This window comes from Muntiacus reevesi, chromosome 6 (genome assembly GCF_963930625.1).
Source record: "Muntiacus reevesi chromosome 6, mMunRee1.1, whole genome shotgun sequence".
NCBI lineage: Eukaryota > Metazoa > Chordata > Mammalia > Artiodactyla > Cervidae > Muntiacus > Muntiacus reevesi.
Genome location: NC_089254.1, coordinates 15,762,700 through 15,790,127, shown reverse-complemented (window position 1 = coordinate 15,790,127; position 27,428 = coordinate 15,762,700). Strand labels below are relative to the sequence as shown.

Here is a 27,428-nt window from a genome sequence, read left to right as displayed (position 1 = left end):
CTGTTGTAGAAATGGCCATTTTCTTTTGTTTTAATCACAATGGTTACTATTCCCATTAAATTCATAAGGCTTACTGGGCAGCCCTGGGCAAACTATACAGCAGTCAACCAGCTATAAGAAGGCAACAAAAGATGGGCTCGGTCTTAGGGTCAAGATGTGTGTCATCCCTGGAACAGCTGTGCTGGGGGCATGGGAACCTGGTTCATAAACCTTTCCCTCCTCCTTCTTCCTTTACTATTGATTTGCCACCACTATGTACCAGCCACCTTTCTAAGCTCTCTGTAACACATTATTGAGGTTAATACTCAATAACAACTCTGTGGAGAAGGAGGTAGTGTTAGCCTCATTTTACAGAATAGGTAATTAAGATTTGAGAGGTTAAAAAGTTTGCCCAAGGTCACAGAATTAAGAAAATACCTTGGTGCTCGCTTCGGCAGCACATATACTAAAATTGGAATGATACAGAGAAGATTAGCATGGCCCCTGCGCAAGGATGACATGCAAATTCGTGAAGCATTCCATATTTTTATATATGGAATTTAGAAAGATGGTAACGATAACCCTATATGCAAAACAGAAAAAGAGACACAGAAGTACAGAACAGACTTTTGAACTCTGTGGGAGAAGGTGAGGGTGGGATGTTTCGAAAGAACAGCATGTATATTATCTATGGTGAAACAGACCACCAGCCCAGGTGGGATGCATGAGTCAAGTGCTCGGGCCTGGTGCACTGGGAAGACCCAGAGGAATCGGATGGAGAGGGAGGTGGGAGGGGGGATCGGGATGGGGAATACGTGTAACTCTATGGCTGATTCGCGTCAATGTATGACAAAACCCACTGAAATGCTGTGAAGTAATTAGCCTCCAACTAATTAAAAAAAAAGAAAAGAAAAGAAAATACCTTGTCATTCTCTTTTCTTCTAATGGGGCTTTCCTGATGGCTCAGATGATTAAGAATCTGCCTGCAATGCAGGAGACCCAGGTTCACTCCCTGGGTCGGGAAGATTCCCTGGAGAAGAGAATGGACACCCACTCCAGTATTCTTACCTAGAGAACTCCATGGGCAGAGGAACCTGGTGGGCTACAGTCCATGGGGTCACAAAGAGTCAGACACCACAGAGCAACTAACACTCTCACTTTTCCACTTTCTCCTAATAAGTGTTTTATTAATACTTTTTCCCTTAAGCAGAGAAGGCAATGGCACCCCACTCCAGTACTCTTGCCTGGAAAATCCCATGGACGAAAGAGCCTGGTAGGCTGCAGTCCATGGGGTCCCAAAGAGTTGGACATGGCTGAGCAACTTCACTTTCACTTTTCACTTTTATGCATTGAAGAAGGAAATGGCAACTCACTCCAGTGTTCTTGCCTGGAGAATCCCAGGGACGGGGTCACACAGAGTCAGACACAACTGAAGTGACTTAGCAGTTTCCCTTAAGAATTGAAGTGAGAGATAAGAGAAGGGAGAGAAAGGAAGAAGAGAGATCTGAATTGATTGAACAGGACCTATTCCCTCTCTCCTGTGGCCCAGTCTTCACTGGACCAGGAAGTCCCCTACTTTTTCATCATAACTCTTAACATTTCTACCATGAATTCAGTGTTGACACTGCATCAGTCAGTCAGTTCAATGGCTCAGTTCAGTGGCTCAGTCGTGTCTGACTCTTTGTGATCCCATGAACTGCAGCACTCCAGGAGTGCTGTCCATCACCAGCTCCCGGAGTCCACCCAAACCCATGTTCATTGAGTTGGTGATGCCATCCAGCCATCTCATCCTCTGTCGTCCCCTTCTCCTCCTGCCCTCAATCTTTCCCAGCATCAGGGTCTTTTCAAATAGGTGCCAGGATATCATCTGCCTAGTCTGCAGCAGTGGTCTCTGGGAGCATATCAGCCATCTTTGGGTACGTCAATTTTCTGTTAAAACTTCTCATTTTTTTCAACATTTGTCTGGGGGGCGGAGAGGGGAAACCATCAATCTGAGAAATATGCAAATCTATCTGGCCACACATGAATTAGAGCTGGTCTAATTGTGAAGGATTTCAGTCAAGAATGCAAGGCAGGATTAAACATCTCAGGCCAAATCATTCACTTTTCATGCTTCCACACTCCAGAGCCTTTCAGCCTGAGAGCAGAGCTGCAGATCCGGAAACGGTGCGCAGCTCACATGTGCTGCTGCCAGATCTGCTTTAGTTTGATAATGGCTAGAGATGGTGGCTGCCTCTGGTACAGCTATTCATAACTCTGCCTTATTAAACCCAAAGAAGTAAGGTTGAAAATCTAACACAAGGCACTCATCATTCAATTACATATTTCTTGTGAAAGAGGCAAAAACTCTGCCATGTTCTGCAAAATCTCGACATCAATAGCAATTAAGTTTCACATCAAGACCAGAGAAATACTACACTAACTACACATGAATAACGTCTGTTCATATGCAGTGGTTTGCATCTTTCTCTGCATTTAATTCTGTAAGACAATAAATGATGGTACCCTGGTACAAAAAACTATTCACAAATTAATTGGAAAAAATATGTGAGTAAAGGTATTTTATATTTCCAATTTCAGAGACCATGTAGTCAGTCCTATTACCAACACCATAGCTGCTCCAACAACAAATCACAACTCATCATTCTACAATTCAGTTTTAGAATCAAACCTGGGATTAATTGTGGCATTTTCATTGAAAGATTCTCAAACAAAAAGTATAATGAATCTCCTGTAATCCAACACATGTTTTAAAGAGTATTCCATCAAATATTGAGCAGCATTAGCAATGCATGTAGATGATTGGTAAACTGGAAAATTATTTCTCATTTAGAGGAGATTTAACACAGTAGTCTATTTTAACAAGGAGAAAAAAAAAGTATGACTATTCTAGAAGTTTACCCAGTAAACTCCGAGTGAAGTTGGGGGAAGGAGGAAGAAGATTTTGAAAATGTCACTATGCTTTCACGCTGTGTATAATTAAATTCTCAGTTCAATAAGGTAGGAGGGAAAATAATGTTTCATTCCCCAAATGAAATGCACAGTAAGGAAAAAAATATCCATAGTGGGGCTTATGGCTTGTCTTTGAGGTCATAAACCAAGTAACAGATTAAAGAAAAATGTCATCTTTAATATATGTTGGGAGGGAAAAAAGAATGAGGATCTCTCGTTTTTCTAAATTTTGTCCACATGAATGAAAAACAAGAAGAGATGTATTTTAACAATTTCACTATATTCAGAAAGTCTATTTTTATGAAGTTTGATGCTAACTTAAAACATACTGCATAGAGCAGTTCAGTATCAGGCACTAGATTCCATTTTCTTATTCAAAAATGCATATAGAATATCCAGTTACACAATGCCAATAAGTATATGTTGATCACTTTAAACAAAACAAAAAGGTAAAGTTGGAGGGTATTGTGTGTGTGTGTGTGTGTGTGTGTGTGTGTGTGTGTGTGTATGTAACTCCATGGGAACTCAAGGATCTCTTTGCAATCTACTAAGTCAATAAATTCATCTTTCCTAAAATTTTGATTATGTACTTCAACGTTGCCTTTGAACCTTATAATCAGTATCAAAACTGTCTAAGTACATAAAAGAAGAAGCCGCCTTAGGACTAGCACATCAGTGAACAAAGGTGAACAATAAATTTCCACCACATTGTCAAACTCACTCAAAACAAATATTTCACGGAACCATTTACAACTACTGATTGCACACCAAACCTGACTTTATATTCTTCCTATTTTAAATAGATATGATTTTTTACAAGGGCTTCACAAGTAAGAGCTTGTGAATGTAAAGCAGTCCATTAATTTTATATAAGCTGTTTTATATACCTGTGGGTCTCTAATAGCATTCAGCTACAAGGTTACAAGGAGAAGTATTATTTTCCAAAGTTCTGTTGGAGAGGTTGGCATATATATATATATACTTCACTAAAATTCCAGCTATCATGCCAATAGCTCTTCTTCACTCAAGCTGTGTTCATTCTACAGCTGAAAATACTGACATAAACAGGATGACAGTGCAGTACCAGGTACTAGATCCCTATCAAGGAAATGGTACTGTCAGACTCAAGTTGGAATTTCAAGTCCAACGACTTAGAAAAAGAAAAGAATTCCCCGTTATAATTTTCCATGGACTCCTTGAAAGAACAGATGTGCAGATGTATACCCAGTCTTGTTCTTACATGTGTAAGTGTATTTAACCTGTACATAGAAAAGGCTCTTCTAAGCCAGGACCTTTTCATAAGACTTTCTATCATAATCTTTCTGGAAATAACTTATCTTAGAGAAGGAAATCTGTGCCTCCTTCCTTTTAGCCTAAGACTGTCAGTTTTATTAATATTCCTGTTGAGGTACAGCATGATGTCTCTATGCTGGTTCTGGAAGGCCCTATTGCTCTGTTTGTAAATGTGCAATGTGATGGGTCAGAGGCAGCAAGAAGCAGAAAAATGCAGGGCTTTGTAGCTGTGTCCAGCTAGCTGCTCGGCTCCCCGCATCATGCTACAATTTTGCCATGTTTAGCCTGGTATGTATTTCCAGCAAGTGGTTAGCCTGGCCTTTTTTTCCACTAAGTTAGTACAAGCTAATAAAGGTGTTTTTCACTTGATTGGGATCTCTCCTTAAACAGGCATGACTATGGGATAGGATCTGGTTTCATAAAGACAGTCTTTTACCAGACTTGAGAAAAGTAAATTAAAGGGATATTTCTGTTAATATCAAAGCAGGCTTATTACCTCAATATAAGCACTTCCTTAATTTTCCTTTCTCAGCAGGCTATATAAATATAAATAAAAAGGTCCTCCACTGGATTTATGTTACATACATCTCACAGAGTTTAATTGTAAAGCCTCTGAAAATGAAGATGGTGGGGGAAAAGATGCCAATAAATCATATAGTCCTGGTATTGTGTTGGCTGGCTGTCTCTGCCCGCAAGGAAACAAAGACACTCAGTAGTCACAATATACCATGAAAAGCTGGGCTCTGAAGAAAAGAAAATCCCAGAGGAGAAGGATATTATTATTATTCAGTGACTGGAAGGAAGTCTACAATTTTAAATTTTGTTCTTATCAATGTTATTATAAATGTTATTATAATTATCATAGTTTTACTGCAATTAAGGAGGTGGAGTTAGAGGTTTCTTTTAAGGGCCACTCTATCTTCTCTGCAGCACTGATGTGCTAAAATAAGGGAAGGGCGGTCAGATGAAGACCAAGCACTTAAACAGACACACACACACACACACACACACACACACACACACACACACACACACACCCCCCTCACTTTAAAGAACAGTGAAGACACTTGTACAGGAAAACAAGTTTTGTCCCAGTAAGGGCCTACCAGAAAAGTCAGGCAACTCCTGAGAGTGAGAAAGACTGTGCCATGGACCGAGGGCTCCACGAAGGAAGAGAAATGGGGAAACGCTATGCCATCTAGGCAGGACCCTCAGCAGTTCAGCGACCTCAGTGAGGACACGTGGGGCCCACTCCCACTCCTGGAAAACTGCGCCTCGCTGGCCTGCAGGCAAAAGGCCAGCATCTCACCTGGAGCAAGCAGAGGCCGTTCTCACTGGGGCCCTCGAGAATACCCTGGAGGCGTTATGCTTAAACCTTCTCTTCCCTTTCTATTCCTTTTCCGACCTCTCTTCGCCTCCAGCTCCGTTCTCTCACGGGCTCCCATTTTCCCAAGCGGGCTTCTCACCCGGGTTGATGGAGCACTACCTGCCAGACCGCTGCTCCTTTAACACTGCGGGGATTTGCAGAGTCGGGCGTCCAGAAAGGATTGACTCTGACGCAAGGGGCGAGAGCAAAGGACGGGACTTCCCCGCCAACCTTCGCCTCTGACACAGAGAACCCCTAGCGCCAACGCTCGGTACTCTCCGGCTTATTTCTGGACCAAATCAACGTGTGACCGCCGCCGAGGAGGAGCTGCGCGCACTTTCAGTGACCGCGGTGCCCGCTTAGGAGCGCTGTGGAAGGCCCCGGGGGAGTGTGCGACAGCAGCTGGGGCAAGGGGGCGAGGGCGGGGAAGAAGAAGAGGGACGACGGCTGTGTATCCGCGTTTGAGGGGCTAGGGTTGGTGGGACGTTTGTTTTGCTAAGTAAATAAGGAGAAATTACCCCTCTCCCCATCCCGGATCTAATGATGATAGATTCCACGCTGCTTCAGGCCCCACGCCGGGGAGCCTAACCACGGAAAATAATGAGGCTACATCCCCATTCGTCTGCATTAAAGGCGAGCCAGGCACTTTCGATAGCAAATATATCGATTCCCTTGCTCCGGCCGTGGTTTCTCCTGCTCTCCGTAAATAATTACTGCTCCTTTGGAAATTCATAATAATTAGGACCCCTCGCCCCACCCCAACCCGCGCTGCTTTTTAAAAGCGCGCATCCTGGAGGGGGACTTGGGGGGCCTCAGCCGTGCTCCCCGCAGGGTGGAGATAGGGCAGGAATCACTTTTCCCCACTTGGTTTTACTCTTTCGAGACAGTTGATTCCCCTCCTCCTACCTCAGTTTCCTTTCTTTTACACTGTTAAAGACACGCTCTACCTCACTGGATTCGCGTTTCTGTTTGGGAGGAGGGGTAGATTTAACAAACTGTGTGAGGAAAGAGGGGCAGGGGAGGAGAAAGTGGAGGAAAAGGATTCACCTCCTTGGGGACAAATTCTGTGGCAAACACGTGACGCCGCAACCAGGGAGGGGGCGGGAAAAGAGGTGCTAACGAGAGGACCGCAAGAAACCTCGGGGACCTAGCGATCGGAGCTTCAGTTCATTTCAGTTCAGTTCAGCTTAGTGCTCCCCAAAGACTGGGAGGGAGAGGCGGGTCGTTAAGGTCGCGACTGGGCGGTAGCAAGGAGTCCGCAGAAAGCGCCACTCTGCTTCGAGGGGCCGAGCCTGCGAGGCGGCTGGGAGCACGGCCAGGCTGCGGGCTCCCGGCGGGGCGGAGCCTGTGGCGCTGTCCGCGGTCCTGAAGAATCGCTCTGCGGGCCGCGCTTGCCCAGCCGCAGGCCGCCGGCCACCGCGCCATTCACTCTCCGCTCTGCGGCCTCCCTTCGGAGAACCGCTGCAGTTCTGCCTGCTACCCCAGGAGCACCGAAGCTCGACAGCGTCGACGAAGAGCTCCCCAGATGCCACGCTTTGGTGTGAGGGCTTGGGGTCCAGATACGAGAGGGCGGCACCTGTGTTTTCATAAACCCTTGGGGACTGCTGGAGGTCACCTGAAGCTAAAAGCAGACAATAGAGCTCGCAGCTGTGAAGGCGGAGATTCCAATTGGGCAACTTCCCCGGCGTGAACACTCCGAGGCTTCGGTCGGAAGACTGAGTTTCCGAGACGAGGGTACGAAGCCTACGTCGAAGGAAGTTTCGCGCTTCTAACTGTAGAAGACTCCTTGAAACGGCCTTGAAAATCAATGGGTGGGAAGGGGGTCTGAGACGTAGGGCGGAATGTGTCAGGAGGACACCCGCTCCCTCAGGTGGGGCGAAGGCGCGCAGCCTCTCTCTGCGCCCCTCGAGCCGCTGATTCGGATCCTTCCCGTCAGAATCCATTACGGTGGCGGGGATGATGGGGGAGACCTGGCCAGAGTCAGGTTCCGCAGGGACGAGCCGAGCCCCCAGGAGCCAGTTTCTAAGGAAACACTAGGTTTTTATAAGCAGCGATTTGTCTTATTGTAGGAGATAGAAATGGTACGAGAAAAGCCTCACTGTTTCCCATTCTCATGCAGATAAAGCGGTGAGCTGAGGCTGCGGCCTGCCTATCCCTCTCCCCACCTTATTTCCGGCTTGCCTAAGTAAAAAGCCCTCATTAATTTAAAGGACGTAAGAGCCAGAGAAGGCTTTTCGCTAGCCGCGGCGGGAGAGGCACTTGCACTCTGGCTGTTCCCGAGACCTTATAACAGACACACGCCAACGCCCCCACTCCGGGTTGCCGCCTTGCCTTCCAATACCCCGATCCCCCGACCAGACGCCAAGGATCTTTCTTTGACAAAGGGATCCCGAGAAAGGGAATTCTCTCCACCCCACCCCCACCCACCCCCTGCCAGCCCCCACCTCGATAGTAAACAAAATATACTAGGGAAAACTGTTTACAGAGGAAGTAATTAGGTTTTCAGCCCGCAGCTGAATCGCGGCGAGCTCATTAGAAGTTTAAACAACAGCCAGCAAGCCGCGAGGGTAAGACAGCAAACTTGGAAAATGCGCACACGCGCTCCTGGGCGCGCCGAGGAGCTTGAAGAAGCCGCCGGTATATATCATCTCAATAAAAAGCCACTCTTGGAAAGCTTGCATAGTAATTGAGACGGGCGCTCTTTCCTGATCTGGGTTGGCATTTTCTCATCTTGAGCTGACAGAGCCAACTCAGGAAATTGCCAGTAATATTCATCTGGGGAGCACTTTCATTAAACGTAATTCATTCGACTTTCACAATAAATTGAGTGACATCCTTACAGCGGAACCTTTTTATCCTTGATTAAGTGCTTGCCAAGCTTTGGTTCCCACTTTATTGTCACATTCCTTCAAGCGGAGTCGTCAACATGCCAATCGGCAGCAGAAAAATGCGCGCGCGCCGTATTTACCAAGCTCCGGGAGGGGTTAGTGCTGACTTAGAGAAAAAGCTGGTCGCGAGCTTGAGCAGCGGATAAATCAAGATCGCAACTTCCTGCAAACAGTAGGCAGACAGGCTAGAAGAATGTAGGGGGAGGCGAGAGAGCAGACCCGACTGGCCACCCAGCGGCTCCTGGAAGTCGCTGACCGGACGGCCTGACTCTTCTACCTCTCCCTATTAATTTAAATGGTGAGGACTCGTTAAGGTCTTGGAATGAGATCTGAAGCTCTTACAGCACAGAGTTGCTTTAAGGGAACTTTCCTGAATCCGAATCGAACCAGACCTAGACACTGTCTTAAAAAAAAAAAAAAAAAAAAAACTGAAAGTTGAGAGAGAGCAGGCAAACTTTCACAGCTTCCATCAGCTTTTTTTATGGCCAGAAGAGTGCAAGGAAGAGGATTCTCTTTTGATATTAAGGATTCCCTTAATATCACCGCCAGGACAGTCAAACTCACTGAGAGCTTTCCAGACCCGGGAATCCCAAACAAGGCTGACAAGTACCTGGGTATTTCAGAACTAGATGAAACCAAGGCATCCCTCTGCCAATACCTGGCCCCTTCTCCCCCACCCCTTATAAAAACCAAAGCCCAGAAAATTGCTTATCTGAAAAGGCAATATCCAAATGCTTTTATCACTCAAATGCCCTCTTGAAAATATTGTCGCCGGTTGTTATTACCAGAACAATACTGTCAATTTCTGTAGTCTACAGGAAATCTTCCCTCAGATAGAAAAGTAAGACAGTGGGCACCTATCTCAAAAAAAAAAAAAAAAAAAAAAATCAACCAATTTCCCTGCCACCCGATATATTTTTCATCCAGACAACACTTTCATTAAGGAGGAAATAGCCATCAACAATTTGAAGCCAAATGGAAATCAACTTCACACAAAGAGGAGCCACGAACTTAATGGCCTTCTGGGAAAATATTGCTGAGGAAGTTGGAGCAATTCTAGTTCTCTCCTTCTAATACTGAAAGCGGTTTCCCCAAAGCTGTCACTGGAAGGCCCCAGACCACTCTCATCCTCCTGGAAGTGAGCAGAAGTGCGACCAGCCAAGCGCTTTCCACACACCCAGGGAGCTGTTTTGCTGATCAGTGGAGAGTTGAATATTTCAGGGAAATACCTGGAACAGTAACACATTCTCCTCTTACAGAGCCCTGGAACAGGTCTTGAGAGTGATGGATTCTCATTTTGTGCTGCTGGGGCATAGGCTCCTTCTCAAAGCTAGGTTTAAATCAGTATGGGGAAGGCCCAGCTGGAGCAGAAGAGTCAGGGAATTCAGTGGGGCTGGGTAACTCACAGCACTGCCTTCAAGAACTGGCCTTAACAGAGAACACTGAGCTGCCGCTATGAGGGGTTAATGGGCTTCTCTTTTCAGGAATAAGCTGAAATTAACTAAAATGTTCAGTGGGCAGCTAGCTTAATTTTCAAAGGATGGGAGATACATATATCTAGTCAAAGGACAAGCATTGGTGGTCTCTTTCCTGCTAATTTTCCCTTAGCTTCCACATTTCTTAACAGCCATCTTCATAAAGAGTGGAATTCACCCAAACAGTCTGGCTTCTAACAGTGTAGAGGTAGCATTCCATAAACATATTAACCACACTTTAGCCTCTCTTAAACAACTGGCATGGAATTCATATTTTAAGATACCCTAAATTCAAGGGAATAGATGAATCAGAATGGTTTTTTAAGCACAAGTTTTAGAAAGAACTTCCCATTTTTTGCCTTTCTTGGTTAAAAAGCAACTAGATCATTAGCAAATTTATTTCCTACAAGAAATGGTGGAAACCAAATTGGGAGGACAAGGGAACTCTTCTCAGAATAGACTATGGATATTTGACTCGATCACAGTAACATCATTCAACCTTTGGTCAGAATCTAGGATTCAGTTTCTGAGTAAATTTTTTGTTAACATGCCCTGGGGGTGCTCATTAGACTTAATTCTTGACTCTGAACATTGTCACAGGTGACCCCCAAGCAGGACCCCTCTGACTTTTGCTGGGAGGTGTCTCCCTGTGTGCCCATACCTGTCCTTCAGCTCACAACTCAACGTAGGACCTACCCCCATTCTTCACAGTCAGAAACCACATTTCCCTAGATTATTCAGTATGTGCTTCAATTCTGTTAAAATGCTATTGTCTGTTACCCCATTATATCATACTGAAAATTTCCTGGAATCAGTCCAGAACTGACAGGAGAATAGAGACTGCAGGACTTTTTTATTTTTAACAAGTATTGTTACACTATAGGTGCCTCTCCTCCTAACTTCAGATTTTTTAATCTGCAATTCAATAGCATTCAGTAAACAGAAGACTTCCTTGCCTCTATTTTTAAAAAAAGAAAAAAAAGATTTCCTAATTCCCTGCATTTATGGCTGGAGTTAACCCTGTGGTGACTTTTGAGTATCTTAGCTAATATGCTTCAGAAGGTAACTTTACAGATACATTTCTAATTAACTTCCCATTGCAGTTGTACTAAAATAAGCTTCTCATTTTAAACAGGACAGGCTGATCTCTCACAACATAAAAAGACTCAAAATATTCAACCTAGAACAGGCATTCAAAGAACCTGGGCCAAGAAACATACTCTGAGAACATTCACCTAAATACAAGCAGGGAACTGTAGCTTAAATATGGAACACTGAGCTGCTGGTTAGAGAATTGTCTTTCATTTTCAATAAATCTCCCCAAATTTGGGAGTATTTAAGGCATGTCTCTCTATACAAGCAGAAGCCTAAATGTTGTTGTACAGGAGATACCTAAACAAATCCTACTACCCAAACATAATGTGTGACTATGTCTTGGGAAATATAACTGGGTTTCGAGGGTCTTAAAGAGAAAGGTGCACTGTAATATCAGCTATGAGATAAGGTATAAACGGTGCCCCTGTCACTTGACTAGCTGTGTGAGTCCATAAAGACACACAAAAAATCATTCATTAAACTCCTCCCTGGATTGTGCCAATTCAAGGGGAAAAATAAAATTATGTTTATGCCACCCCTGACTTTTTGGAGTGTAACTTGAAGCATTTCCCGACAACCTGCAGGCATCTACTGCAGTTTCTTACAGAGGTCTGGGCTGTTGTGGGGTGTGACTACTAACAAATGATAGATTCAGTTACTGTACCTGCTATTTAATAAAAGAGATGGAGAGAGAAGCTTTGACCACTACTTGGTCCTCCTCGTTGCCCCAGAGGTTTAATCAAGGGTTATCACTTATTTACTTGCTTAAAGCCATTCTGTTCTGACTGCCCAATTCACCCTTCTAAATTCATTTTCATGGGAAAAATCAGCTTCTTGCTCCTCTAGGAAAACCGCCCCGGATTTTGCCGACAAATAACCATGGGGCTACAATCCCTGGAAACACTGCCTTGGGTCACAGCCACCAGCCTTTTGTTTTTCGTGGTTTCTAATCCCCGACACACAAAACAACTTTAGATCCAAGAGGAAAAGAATGGACTTCTAAATCGCCTTCTCTATTTTATTGTTCACATTTTGTATGGTTTTGAGTGAAACTGGAAAAATTGTCTCCTTTCTCTGTGTTGCCAAAAGGCATTCAGGTAATGAAGTCTGTAACTAAACGGTAATTGAATCAGCATAATTTGCACACTGAATGGTTTTCAAATGCTCCCAGTTTACAATTAAAGGAGAATTAATGCGCTTGTTGTTGAGAACGCAGAGCATTAGAATAAATCCAGCACTGTTGTTGTAATGAGTGGAAAACGGTTTAACTGCCAACAAACACATTTAAAATTTAACACAACGTATTGATTTCACTTCTGCTTTTGATAGATTATTTTCCAGACTATCGAAATACTTGCTCCAAGCAATAAACTGCACCACAGCCGCGAGCTTTTTGCCTTGCGTGCGCGAGCACAGTTCAAGGACAGAGGAACAGTCCGGAGGTTCAGGTCTGGCGTAAAGGTATGCAGAGGAGAGGGGCAGGAGGGTTTCCATGTCGAGGGAATCCTTCATATTCCCCCCTCGGTCGCTTTCACTTTGCGGTCCCTCCCCTTTCTTTCAATAAGCAAGTCCTGGGTTTCCTTAGGCCAAACTTTCTGCCCTGCATCTCTAAGCTCTCAATGTCAGAGGGTTTACTGGACACAGGTGGGGGGCAAGATGGATTGAAGATGAGAAAGGGGAAGGACACTTTTTGCATTCTGTCTGCGTTTCAGCCAGGGAAGTCACAGACTTCGGTGACGGAGTCAGAAAGGCCGTTCTTTAGATTGGCTGCCCCAGCTTTCACCTGTTTACCCCAAGGTGTCCTGTAGGCGAGGACACTGACGCGCAGCGCCCTCTGGCGTCCGCGGCTGCCCTGGTCAGGCGATAAAGGTGCAAAGACAGGCATTGAGGATTCTTGGATTCAAGCTGAAACAACCCTGACATTCATATTCACACACGTATACTTACACACTCATTAGCATACAGAGAGTTCACTCGACTGGCAGCCCTGAAGTCACAGGCACCGAGACAACGGTTGGGAAACGCTCTCTACTGCAGGGATAGCAACCCTTTTGCACCCGGGATTGTGGGTTCTGAAGTCCTTGGGATTAAGGAATGGCAATACTCACTCCATTCACCATGCAACCCACGGGCCTCCCCAGGGCTTCTCGCCCCCAGCCAGAGCACACAGAGCGCTCCGTGTGCTCCTGCGGCCCAGAGGTGGGTCATGGAGTTCCGTGCCCTCGGCACACAACTTCACCAGCAGGATAAGATGGCCCCTGGCCCTCCCTGAAGCCAGGCCCCAGAAACTGCGCTCTGGGTCTTGGCTCCAGGCGGTGCCCACAGCTACCAAACTACCCATCCACCACCACCACGACAGAGTGCTTCCCGCTAAGCCCCCGCCCCAGGACAACCCCAGTTCCAACAGTGTGCAAAGTCCAGACCCCAGAAAACTCGGCTCCGGGAGGACTAGTTGCTCTCTGGTGACAAGGTCTGCCAGTCCCTAAGAAGGGGCTCAGCACTGGAACTGGGGTACTAGTGGACAGGAGAGACTGGGAGGAGAAGGAGGGGGAGCCTGTATATGTTTGCTGGAGCATCTCGGACTTTACTCTGAACGCTTGTGGTCTTCCTATCTGACAGCTATACTTGCCCCGTCTGAACCCGCAAGCCCAACAAAGTTGCCCTCACTTCTTAACGTGCCACATCGCCAAGCTGCGGGTTAGGCGGATGGATTTACCTTCAAAGCCTCTGGATGAACTATTGCGAGTTCCCTGTCTTCCACCCCTTCTCTTTGCCATCTCTCCCCATAAAGCATTCCGTCCAGCTATCTCCTCGGTTTCTGGGTGTCTAGGGCGCCCTGCACACGATTTAGAATCAGGCACAGAAGAGGGTGTACCGGAGCAGGAAACCCGAGAAAATCCCACAGGGATCCGGAGACCAGCTTGCCAAAGTTCTCCCAACACCGTCGCTAGGAACGCCGCTCCCGCTGAACTGACGGTCTCACCCTCCTCCCGCGCGCCCCCAGTCGCCTGGCCTCGCGACCAGGGTGGGATCGAGGGGGCGCGGGATTGGCAGCGACTTACCAAGTAGACGGTGGGCTGCAGGAGGAGAAGCACGTACCAGCACGCAGCCTGCATCCTCCCGCGTCTCAAACTTCCTCGGCGGTGCCTTCGCTGAGTCTTTGTTCCTTCACAAACATAGATCCACCTGACATCCACTTTACAGAGCCAGGAGCGCTCTCAGCAGCCTAGATACAAATGAAATTAGACATCCCATGACCACGCGGGCAAGGTTAGGCTTGGCGACCAAGCGGGGAAAGGGGGTCGTGGCGCGAGGGGTGGACCAAAAAACCCGGAGGTGGGGGAGGCAGGAGAAATGCAAAAGCGAGTAAATCCAGCGCCTGAAACCCGAGCGCGCCGTCGTCCGCAGGCAGGCGGGCAGGAGGCTTGGAGGTGGAGGGGTTCCTTGCACCCAAGCTCCTCGGGTGCGAGCTCCCGGGCGGTGGAGCCGGGAGGTGACGGGGCACACGGACCGCGTGCAGGCTGGTTCAGAGCCCAAGCCTCTCTGTCAGCAAGACCTGCCCGTGTTTGATGGCCGGGCGGCTCGGACTAAAGGCGGCGGCTGGTTCTTCGCCAGCCCTGGCAGTGCTCACACACATCCACACCAGCAGAGAGAGACGGAGAGAGAAAGAGAGAGGGAGAGCGAGCGAGCGAGACTGAGCGAGGGGGGCGTGGGGAGAAGACGGGCTAGGTAGAGCTGCCCAGGATTAGGTGCTGGGTATCTCCGCGCGTTTGGTGCGGTGGGGGTGGGAAAAGGGGACGCAATTTGCATACAGGAAAGCCAGGCTCAGTTTACCCATTCGAGCGCCGGGTACACACAGAGATAACACGCGCACACACACGTACTACTTTTTTCGAGGCAAGGGGCACAGCCAGTTGCTAACTTCTAGAGCGGAAGCCTGCCCGGATCTGTAAGGTCACCGCCAGGCGCACTCCGTCTCCCAACCAGTGGCTCTCCTCGCCGCCCCTTCGCACTGCCCCACCGCCCCACCCCAAGATATTCCCCCATATCTGGACTGTGAGAGCCAAGGGTACGTACCGCACAGGACTGGGGGCGAATACAGCGAGCAGGGGCCGCTCTGGGAAGGCTCCATGGAGGAGCTAGCTACTCGGGCCTGGCGTCTCCGGCGCCCCGGACATGCCCTCCCTGGCGCTTCATCTCCATGCTCGGGCGCGGACCGGTCCCGCTGCCTCGTTCACCTTCGGCGGAGTCGGTGTCCCAGTGCCCGGGTCGCGCTCAGGATTGATTCCGCGCGAGCCTAGGCTTGGCACAGTTGGATTCACGGTGCCGGAAACTTAAGAGGCAAGAGAGGGAGGGGGAAGTAGAGGAGGAAAGAGAGGAAGGGAGAAAGGGAGGGAGAAGAGAGCGAGGGTGAGAAGCGAATGCGCCCGGCTCCGGCAGGGAGGACGGGACTGCCCGCGCTGGCTCTGGGACGAGCAGTCTAAGGCGCCCTGCTTCCCGAGGCTGCCGAAGGATGGTAGAAGTGACTTCAGGGGAAGAGACTGGGCAAGTCCTCAGGACTTGAACTTGAGCGATAAGACGCAGGTCTTTCGGAAGAAAAAAAGCCACACAGAAGGCTCAAGCAGTCGGAGTTTCTGAGGAAGGGGTGGGGCGGTCGGAGCCTGTAGGATCCTGGCTCATCCGCGGCTGCACCTCTCCGCGCGACGCGGAGAAGCCCGAAAGCCACTCCGGAGCGGAGTCGCGGGCTCTGGCCGCGGTTCTGCCCGACCACTGGGGGACGCTCTGGAGCGCGCGGGCGTTCTTGGCGCCGGTGCCCCGGTGCTTTCTCCGCAGGTTCGCCGCTCGGCTCGCCTACCTTCCTGACTCAGGCAATGACATCGGCACGTGGGCGAACGACTCCTCGGAGACCAATTAGTACCCCGTGCACACCGATCCCGCTCCCAGGCTCCGGGCGGGCCGGGCCCGCTGGGAGAAGTGGCTGTTAGGTGTCTCTGGTGGCCGCAGTGCCCCCTTCCCCCCAGGGGGCTTGAGGAGGACCGCGACTGCCAGAGGAGTGGCGGGAAGCGTAGCGGGGCGGGGCGGAGGGCGGGGATGGGCGCGGGAGGGTGCAGGTCTGCCCGGCCCGCCCTGAGCGCCTGAGCGGGGCACCGCGGACCTGTGGCTAGGAGCCCCGGGACCCGGGCGCTGCGGACCGCCAGCCATTCAGCGCGCGGCCGCAGAGAGGACTGGGCGACCTTGCGCCCCACTCCTCGTAGCGGGCTGGGCAAGCGAGAGGAAGGGGTGGGGGGTGGTATGGGAGGGGAGGTGGGGTGATGAAGGAAGCCTGGAGCGTTTGCCACTTCCCTCGCTGCTGATACCTCTTCCTCAACCAGTATTTCCCAGTCTCCGACTCTGCCCTGACTCCCACTGTCACTGTTTTTCCTCATATCTCCCCTGCTGTCTCTGCTTTCACGATTTTTTCTGTCTCCTCTGTTTTTCTTGTACTCTATGCCTGTCCCTCCGTGTCTTTCTGCCCCTTTCTGGGTCTCTCAGGATTTCTAATCTCTCCTCTTCTGTATATGCGTCTCTAACTCACCCTCGCCATTCCCTCGTCTTCTCCCCTTCATCCTGTCCATCGCACTCCTTCAGATCAGCTTCGACCATGTCCGGTGACATCCTAGGACCAGGCCCTCGCCAGCACCTCCTCAAGGGGCCCAGACTCGGTCCGCTAGTCCAAGTGCGCCTAGGGACATTTTTCTTCCTCCTACCTCGCCTGCTACCTCTCCAAGCCTACCCGTCACTGGTGCCCGGCCTGGAAAGGTGCACTCTAAGGATAACAATTCGATATAAGTGTTGGTTTGAAATTTACCTTAGGAACCCGAGTTAGTGACCATCAAAATGGAATCGTGATTTTTAATGCGTCTCGGATTCTCTTTTCCTGGAGCGTGGCTATTGCATGCCTCGGGCTCTAGTGTTCCGGCTCAGGTCAGTCAGGGCCCAGACCCAGTGTACCCTCTACACAAGAGGCCTCCCAGGACTGCAGGCTGAGTTCCCCTGGGGAAAGCTGGTAACCCCTCACCCCCAAAAACAGCAGTGACAATCCGCAGAACTGCCCTCTCCTAGAGCAACCCAGAGGAGGCTCCCTGAGACCCTGTCCTGGAGGCAGGCCTCTAGTTTAGACCCCTGCTGTAGGGCATGCCTGCCAGGCACTTCCTGGCCTACACGCCCCCTTCCAAGCTAAAAATAGCTCTTTAAAGAGCAAGCTCTTCTACTCTGGGAAGTTGTACACTGCCTCTGTGACCTCTTGGAATTCACTGGGGCATATGCAGAGTAAAGTGGTGAAGCACATTTTCTAATTGGGACTCTGAAAATGCACTTTCGAAAAAGATACACATTTATATATAGCATAGTTGCAATGTTATCCTGGCTATCTTCACTTACTAGGTTTTTCATGCTCTTAAAAAGTTTAAAGGAGAAAAATAAGCACCCATATTTGAGGCTATAGGGTCAGAGGCTATAAGCAAAGGAGGCTTTGTCTGATTTCCCCCTTTGGGATTCGGCAGCCATCCTAAAACTGACTCCCACTTGTTTATTAACTCCTAGGCCCTCCCCTGCTGGAACATGGAGCTGGAGTGGATCACTGCCTGCCTCTGTCCACAAGCTCAAGTTCAGGGCCCTCAGTACTGAGCTTGCATCTGACCTTTGGGAAAAATGAGAAAGAATCAGGTCAGCTTTGGGATATAAGTTCTTTTTCTAAACATTACTTCAAAAACATTCTGCCTCCAGTGCCATTTAGCCTTAAAAAAAAATTACTGCTTGTGAAATAGAAAGACTGACGATCAAGGACCTTAAAATCTCTTTCTGAATGGGACTGATTATTTAAGAAAAGCACCACAGGCACCTAGTAATGGGAACTGGTCTGACACTTTGTTCTATGACACAGGGTGCCAAAGAGCGTTTTATGGTGATGATCTGAGACCTTCTGCCCTGACACTCAGCTCTTATGGATCCTGTAAGACTCCTGGCCTGGGATATGAAACAACAGTGGCTTATCATTTTTTGTCTCTTTGTAGGAGTCTTCATTTTCTATAGTACTCAACCAGAAAAGGACGCTAAGCTAAGGAACACTGAAAAACTTATTATTGTTTCTGTTAAACCTCTCCACTTTTAATAAGATAACATTGGTGGGGGTGAGGGTAGGAGAGACAAGGATGGCTGGTTCACCCTTCTTTCCTACCACTTGCTTTAAAAACAACTAAAAACATGATTTGCGTACCTTCTTCTGTTGAAAGTCATATCCTATGCTAAAATGCACTCTTAGAATTCATCCACAATCAGCTTTACAAGGATGGAACAAAAGTATGATTATCCTTAAGGAATATAGTATTCGTGCCCTTTTTTTTCAGATTTTAATCATGTTGAGAATCCTTTCAGAAATCATTCTCTAAATTTTGTGTGATGCAACCTAATATATATATAAACAGCATGAATTATAGTCGCAGTAAAACACAGTCCCCTGCCCTTGGCTTTTTCCCAAGTCTATCTGATCCAGTCTGAAATGAATATTATAAAGCAATAATATATATTTATCTCCAAGAAATATATTTTTTGAAAAACTAAAATGGGCTGACCTCAAAAAGGAAACAGTGATATTAAACAATTTTCCTGATAATTAAAACCAGAACAAATTAAAATTAGAATTCATCTGAAATAAACTGATAATCCTGTTAACTGTAATTAGCTGTTTTGGTTGATTTGTTTTGGTTCATTTGTATGATTCTCTTTTTCTGAGGGGGAGAAGGAAGACAGGAGTTGAAAGTCTGAATTATCTTGGAGCTAGGGAGAGGAGAGAGAGAGGTTAACTTTAATTCAATAAAACTCTGTTCTAAAATGAACCTGTCTTAAAAATGCATGAAATACCATTATCTTTTACCCAAATCCAAGTAAATATGTTGTCATGAATCACCCAGCTATAGTCCTGCTCAAGCTTCAGGCCAAATTACATCACTTTGTACATAGTAAGTCCAGTGTACCTATTTTTTCCCCTCATAGTGCTACAGACTTAAAAAGCGTACATTATCTGTCTGCCCTGACCTGGTATTCACCTGTGGCATGACCTGGGGAAAGCACTTGAAGATCCCCCTGGCCTCACAGAAGTGACACTGAAAGTGTCGGCCGCCTGTCATGCTCGACTGTTTACGACCCCATAGGCTGTAATCCACCGGCTCCTCTATCCCTGGAATTCCACAGGCAAGAATACTGGAGTAGGTTGCCATTCCCTTCTTCAGGGATCCAGCAATTGAACCCGGGTCTCCTGCATTGTAGGCGGATTCTTTATCCCTGCACCACCTGGTAAGCGTGGCCTCAAAACCCTCCCCTACATAATGAGGAAGTAGGGTTAGATGATGTCTGAAGTGCTTTCCGGTTCTAAAATAACTTTATTCTGTTTCTGTATGATAAAATGTGAAGCCATCTCAAATTTAAAAAATTTACTTCACAAATAACAATTTTATAATGCATTGTGATTTTCAAAGATATTAATAATTTAAAAGAATATATTCTGTTCAGTGCATTTCAAAGATTTTAAGTCTAGTGTGTTTGTGGGCTTAAGGCCTTTGGGGGCATTTCTTTTCTGCCTCATCCTCATACCTTTTCTTCTAGGTCAAAGGTCAGCTCTATTGAATTAATTACACAATTTTTTCATATAAATTGTTCTGCATGTTTTTGATGTCATTGATTTATGAGACTCTATACTGAGAGTGGCACCTTTATTATACATATGAATATTTGTCTAAAAGACGCAAAGTCATTTCCACTACTTTTGCAGAATTCCAGAATGTCACTCAGAACAATTAAACATCCCCAGGCTCCTCCACACCCCAAGCTATTTTGCTAATGGAAGGAAGTATCATTTGCAAAGTGATTTGATATTTGAATGTAGTAGAATTTGGCTAATAACTATGAGGCATGTGTGCTAAATTACCTTTATAAGGATGCTTTAATAACAAGATCACTGGACTAAAGAGAAAATAGCCATCAAGCTCTAGAATTTAAAAAAAATAATAAAGGGAATCAAAAAACTTTAAGTAGAAGGTATTTTCTTTTTTAGAGGTAATTTATATGCTCAGTCTTTGTATCCATATTTCATTTATTCTGCTAGGTGAGGACACAAGGTTCTCAAAGGTAGGGTGGTTTTAATTATACTCACAGACTTTAAAAAGAGAATAAACACAATAAGAGAAACTGAAGAAAATCAGCATTAAAAAGGCAGTTGGTTGTAAAAGATGGGAAGATTGGGGTCATCGCCCAAAAATCATAATTAAAATTTTTAAAAATACTGTGACTAAGCAAACCTTTGGGTTATAATCTAACTACAGAAACTCTTCATGGTGGGTCCTCCAGAGATTATTAATTGCCAGTTCCCTAAAGCTGAATCCGTAAAGATAAAGAACTTGATAACCAGTGTTCTGTTAATAAAGTGAAATACAGCATATGCTTTCAGCCAGGAAAAACAGTAGGACTCTGAACCACGTAGAGATGGAAGAAATTATGAGGAAAAAAACTGCAAGCCCTGTAGTTACCTGAAAATAAGAAGCAGTTCTGAAAAGTGCATATTTCATCTCCGTAATCTAAAGTACATGTATATTTTGAAACACATGTTTTTTCAGCTTTCTTTCTGATTTGGCAATATAAAGACAGAACTTAAAAATAAGGTGATTCATACAGGCAGGGAACAAATGGTTCCTTCAGCCCTAAGATCAAAATGATAAGAATGGCTTGGATTAGACAGCTTTTAAATAAGAGATATCTCAGGAATGCAAAAACTCTCAGTTTCCCTTTTTAACATCAAATTAATGAAAACAGCTACACTAGAATTTCACCATAATTAACTTCAAGGTGATGCTATAAAGATCACATCGTGTTACATTTTTCTGCTTCTCCTGGGTCTAATAATAAAATGCTTTTTGATAAAATTCAAAGCAAAATGGTCTAACATCAAATTCTGTATTAAACTGGCAGCAATAAGCTTCATAGTATCAACAGGATTATAATACCTACCATTTAGTGAGTGCCAGGGACCATACCCTGGCTTTTATTTACATTACCCGTTGCTTCCCTAGTGATTCTGTGAGCATCAATCTGCAATTTAGTTTTAAAAGGAAACCTCTCAGATTAGATAAGATCTCAGTCTTCACACCAATTCTCTGTGGAGGTTAACTTAAAACAAATCTCAGCATCCTTGGACCTTTCATTCCCATTCCCTCCATCTCGTAAGTCTCTTCTCTGTTCAGTACCACCACTCTCTCCAAATTTTTCAACTAATCCTTTCACCATTCCTTCTCACATTGAAAGCGAAAGTGTTAGTCACTCAGTTGTGTCTGACTCTTTGTGACCCTATGGACTGCAGACCACTAGGCTCCTCTGTCCATGGAATTCTCCAGGCAAGAATTCTGGAGTGGGTGGCCATTTCCTTCCCCAAGGGATCTTCCCCACCCAGGGATTGAACCTAGGTCTCCCACATCGCAGGCAGACTCTTTACCAACTAAGCCATCAGGGAAGCTTCTTCTCAGATTATCTGCATGCAGTTCATCTCAGGGCTCCATCCGTAACTCTCTTTTCCTCTTTTCACTCTGATTAGACAATTCTTCCTATTTCCACAGTTTCATTTATTATTTGACACTCAATAACCAACAGGTTCATAAATCCAGCTCTGATATTTTTCTTGACCCAACTATTCAATTGTCTATATGTCCATTTAGATGTACTAGAGATGCTTAGAATTGCATGCCTAAGCCGAACGCGTTATATCACTATGCTACATGAGTATCCTGTTAGTTGTGGAATAGATTCTGGAGTTCTCTACTAATAATATGATTAAATACAATTAAGATACATGCCCTTTGCCAAGTGACTTCACAGTGAAATGGAGGAATATACCTCTCCATATGTGCAAGTTTTTTTGTTTTTTTCCTCTTTCTTTCTTTTTTCCCTTACTTCCTGGGAAATCCTTCCTTAGGATTCCTTTTAACCCTAATCAGACCCTTCAGGAGGTACAGCATGTTCCTACCTGACCCTCTAGCCACCAGAACAGCAGATACCAGGTAAAAGCTGCATCCTTTAGTCCCGAAGGATGGGTCCTGAAAGGAATAAACACATAAAGCAGACCAGACCCTGATTTGTGATCTGGATCACAGCCACCAAAGCTGATTTTATAGCCTCTTGAAGATCCAAAAGTAAGATATAAATGTTTGTTGCTTAACCATCAGTATTTGGGGATTATTTGTTTTACAGAATTATCATGGCCAAAGCTGACTCTTTGGTGACATCACTACTTAACTGGAAAACCTAACAACGAGACGTCTTTTGCCATCTTTTTGTTTCCTACACATCAAAAGTAAAATTACCAGTACCTCTCAAATTTTCACCTAATTATCTCCTGTGTCTCTCCTCCGTTTCTGCTTCTATACTGACTGTTTCCCATCGTCAGTTACCTGGTCTATGGCAGTAGCCTTCTAATTGATCTCATTCTTTTGAGCTTCCGCCTCCATACAGATATCCTCCTCCATGCCACCTGAACTATAAAGCCACAGCAAAAATGTGTTCACATTACAGATCCATTTAAACCTCACAGCTTCCCCCTGCTTATAGAACCAAGTCAGACTCCTCAGCTCAGCACAAAAGTCTGTTTTTGAGCTGGCCCCTGTCCACTCACCTATCTTAAGCTCCTGCCTGGCCCCTGCTTGACTATATACATTCATTAGTTACAGGATCCTCAGAGCTTCCGGATACACAACTGTAAGTCTCAACCTGGGGCCTCTGCACCTTCTTCCCTTTGCTGTGAATCCTCTCAATTCAACCCGGGTGATGCTAGTGGTAAAGAACCTGCCTGCTAATGCAGGAGACATAAAGAGACGCAGGTTCAGTCCTTGGGTTGGGAATATCCCCTGGAGGAGGAAACAGCAACCCCCTCCAGTGTTCTTACCTGGAGAATCCCATGGACAGAGGAGTCTGGCGGGCTATGGTCCATAGGGTCACAAAGAGCCGGACACAACTGAAGCAACTAAGCAAGCCATTCAACCTCTAGGTGAACTCTTAACCTCCCCACATACCTCTGCTCAGAGATTACCTTTCATCCGCTCCACTTCTCTCAGAGATTCATGCACAAAACTTATTATTAATGATTTACACCATGCTGTTTAAATCTTCTCTCCTGGACCCTGTCATTCACTTTTGTACCCCTTGCCTTACCTTGAACTGGACTGAGTTGAACTTTCAGTCACATTTGGAAAGAGAGTGTCTAGAAAACAGCCTAGTGTCCTTCTTGCAAGAAAGCACATCAGAGGCTCTGTAGTAGCAACTCTTCATCTATGAAGTGCTCAAATAGTGCATAATTAGAAAAGGTTTCAGGCAAATATCAGCCTGATGAAATGAGTAAACGGAACAGAACCAGGATGGGAGGCTTAGGTCAGAAGAAGCTCCCTCACCCTCGAACACCCTCAAATATTCTTCTCAGAATTAGGGGCTAATGAGAAATTTAGCCTGAATGGATTACTCTATGACTGACCCTTCACATTCATTAGCTCTTCTCATTTCCAGAGCCAAGAAGGACATGGTACCAAAAAGTCCCCAGATGTCCCCAAATTCTAGCTTCATCCTGCATAAGTACAGTGCAAATCCTGTATTACATTCTAGTACCTTCAGACCCTGCCTTACCCCTCCACCTCCAGCACCAGATAAAAGAGGGAAGGTGATAAAGAGAGGGGAGCTCAAGAAAGGAATGTGAACACCATGATCATAACTACCACCAACTCTGGATCTGGTAAATGGGATTTAGACCCATTAATAATAATAGGACTCTAGGCTTCATGATTCTGTGCTTCTGAATGAATCTTTTTGGTAGAAAGGAGAACTGTGTGGCCCACAGTCAAGGAAAAAAAAACAAACACTAACACTTTTTCTTATCACAGTTACATTCCCAATACCATAGATACCTGTGGTTGCTGGTTCATGATCTCTGAGGTCTCATTAAGTACTCAAATCATATTTTCATCCCTCCATTGACAGGACTCTAAAGTAACCTGTAGCCTACATTTAAGTGAATTCAATAGCCTTCCTCAATTTTCATATCTTCAGTTCTCTACAAACTCATATGAGGTTTAAAGCTGTGTGCAAAGAAAACTTGGGTGCTATTAATGAAATTAGAGTAGCTGTGAATAGGGTTTTGTGAGCATGCTGGGAGGGTGTTGGGAGTATTGATGAGATTACTCGTGCACAGGGTGCCAGACAACAGGAGGGCATTTGAATGACAATATCTAAATGACAAAACCATCCTTTCCAGGTTTCTTTCCAGCCTCTCTGACTGTTCCTTTGTTTCCTACACTGGTTCCTCTAACTTTCTAAAAACTATCAGTTTTCTCTTTCAAGCCCTCCTCCCCTTTTAACCAAAACTACAGCCGAAGATCTTCGGCTACCAGAAGGTATTGTCACTCAAACGTCCTACTGTTATCTGGCACTCAGTGTATTAAAACAAGAGTAAACTGACCAATATTCCCAACACCCTCCCAGCACACACACACACAGTCCTATTTACAGTTACTCTAATTTCATTAGTAGCACCAAAATTTGCCTTTCACACAGCCTTTAAACCTCAGAATTAGCTCTCATTGTTTCTGCTCTCATTGTTTCATATATCTCATAGATTAGTGACATTATCCCATCATATCTTCCTTTGGAATATCTCTTTCATCCACCTCCTTATGACTACTCTAGATCAGGTCTTCATCATGTCATATCCAGACAGCTACCGTATAAAATATTTTCCCTGGCTATATAGTCTTTTCCAACTCCCATTAATCTCACTACTGTGAAAACCATAGCAGTAGGAACTATGTCTTATTCACCTCTGCACTTCTAGCACATAATATGGTGCCAAACACCTAATAGATGCTTAATAAATATTTGCCTGACGCATAGATTAAATTTATTGTACCACCTCCAGATTATTTCGTAAATAACACATTTGCTCTGTTATTCCATTGCACGCCAAAATAAATGAAGCTTCTTTTACTTTCCTGTATCTACAGAGGGCTATTTTATGTATCCATTTCCTTTTTTCCCAATAATTCTTTTTTTTTTCTTTCAAGAGAATCCTCACTTAGACACACAGTAAGTAAAACAAAAACTCAAAGCTTCTCTGGTTGAGACTGGCAGAGAATGCTTAGAACCATAACTAAAGACTCTTCAGTCCACCTCCTCTCCTTTGTTCCATCCTCCAGCAATCCTAGAGCTAGTGACTGTCCAGGGTACCCTAAGATAGTAGTTCCCAAACCTTAGTTTGTTTAATGTTCACCTGGGAAAGGTTATTAAAATCTGCTTTACAGGCCTCACCTTCAATTACAATTTATTGGTCTGGTCTTTGACCCTGAAAACAATTCATTTTAACAGCATCCAGGAAACCCTGACGAACACTGCCAAAAGAATACACTTTGAGAAACCTTACTCTACAAGGTAATAGACTGGAATTTACAAATCCTATCACACAGGATGACATCTGAACCTCTTGTGGGAGCAATTAAGGACTGTCAAAGCCTCATGAAACAATGACAATTGAATAAAGATTGAAGGCGGTGAAGGAGTAAGCCATGAAGACATTTGGAATAAGAGCTTCCTGGGCATACGGAAAGGCAAGTGAAAAAGCTGAGAAAGAAGTACAACCTCATATATTAAAGGAACAACAAGAATGCCAGTGTGTCTGGGGAAGAGTGAGCCAGGAAGAGATGACAAAGAGATGAGGTCAGAGGTGACAGACTTGAGCAGCATCTCAAGGGCGCTGGAAGAATCTGACCTCATAAGTCCTCATAGGAGGCTCTTACACTGAGCACAGGAGTGACCCGTCTGACTCACCTTTTAAAAACACCACGTCAGAGACACCTTTAATAGGAGGAAGAGCAGGATGGGGAAGAACAGTTAGGGAAGGTTTTTACCCTGAGTCTCCTGATTAATATGAAGAAGACAGTGGGGGAACAAAGCAAGGAAGAAGGAGAAGAAAAACTGACAGCTGAATTTGAGACATGGTAACATGTTGTTTAAGATGTACATTAGAGATCCATGTGGATATATTGAGTATTAAGAATTCAGAATTCAGGGGAAATGACTTGGGCTGAAAATATAAATTTAGATATTATTTAGATGTTACCAGTATATAAAAGGTACTTAAAGACATGAGATCATCAAGGGAATCTGTGTAGATGAGGAAGAAAAGAGCCCTTGAGCATTCGTTGTGGAGAGGCCAGGACTGGGGTGGGGAGGGCTCCAGGGAAGGAGACTGAGGGGGTACTCAGTGATGTAGCAGGAAGCCCAGAAAGAGAAATAGGCAACGCGATCAAAGGCTTTGTTACATCAGCAAGATTAGAAATGGCCACTGAATTTAGAAGTACGGAAATCTCTGGTGACCTTGACGAGAGCACTTTCAGTGGGTGGGTGAGGGGAAGGCTGAGCGGAGGAGATTCAACAAAGAAACGTAAAGCGAAGGAGTGTACATCGGGAGTACGGCCCACTCTTGCAGGATACTCTCATCCCTCTGAATTTCCTTCTCCCTGAGTCTGTTCCACCTACTACCAGCCTGCTCATTTTGGCATATTCATCAGGTCTCACCCTCAGTGTTACTTAACTCCTCACTATGTTTATGTCTTCTTTCTCTCTAATTTGGAAGCTCTTAGTGGAGAGACTCAATATCTCCTTTTACAACCACAACACCCCCACTCCCCACCTCAGAACTTTGCACAATTCTGTGCCTACAGTGAGTATTAGAAAATACATGGTGAACTAAATAAATATCTCCCTAATGGCATTCTCTGCCTTCTTTTCTAGCTCTTCTTCCTGATAATAAATTTAAGAAGACTGTAGGTCCGATTTCTACTCTTCATTTTGTCCTTTCTGGACCTTCATGAAATGTTTCGACCCAAAATGTATCTTTTAGCATTTTCTTATAATTTCCTCTGTTTCAGTTTATTTCCATTTATTGACCATATCCTAAAAAGAGGAATTATTTTTACAGACCAGTTTAGCTATAAAACTACGCTTGTCTGGAAATTCCTGCTCCACCCCAAGGACTTTTCTCCTCTGAAAAAAACAAGAAAGAACCCTAATCTCATCTTTGCTTTAATATATAGTTACACAAGATTTTAGGCTTTAATATATAGTTAATATATAGTTACACAAGATTTTAGGCTTATCATCTGTACCTCAGTATCATGATGTGTCTTGAACTACTGGATTCAAAAATTCTATTTTTATATACCTTCCACTTGAAAAAATATCTTAAGACCAAGCTTAGCATTGTTTATTCTGTTGATTAAATGGCACTTTCAGGATCAATGAGAAACAAAATAGAGACACACA

The 27,428-nt window shown here is 45.4% G+C and overlaps 1 protein-coding gene and 1 non-coding gene across 3 annotated transcripts in view; one reads left to right on the top strand and one right to left on the bottom strand.

Moving 5' to 3' along the window:
* The window catches only part of NXPH1 (neurexophilin 1), a 340,316-nt gene extending 324,955 nt beyond the window's left edge, over positions 1–15,361 (bottom strand). Inside the window, exons 1-2 of one of the 2 annotated variants that reach the window (XM_065939237.1) lie at positions 15,126–15,361; positions 14,111–14,274 (exon numbers count right to left, since the gene is read on the bottom strand). In XM_065939237.1, the coding sequence (XP_065795309.1) occupies positions 14,111–14,164 (54 nt within the window). In that variant the 5' untranslated portion in view covers positions 14,165–14,274; positions 15,126–15,361. Of the gene's footprint in view, positions 1–14,110; positions 14,275–14,970; positions 15,019–15,125 lie in introns of those variants that run through there. The other variant, XM_065939238.1, reaches the window with a different exon arrangement.
* LOC136171345 (U6 spliceosomal RNA) lies at positions 422–528 on the top strand. The gene has a single exon (XR_010663869.1). It is a non-coding gene; the product is annotated as a U6 spliceosomal RNA (small nuclear RNA).
* Positions 15,362–27,428: the final 12,067 nt, after the last annotated feature.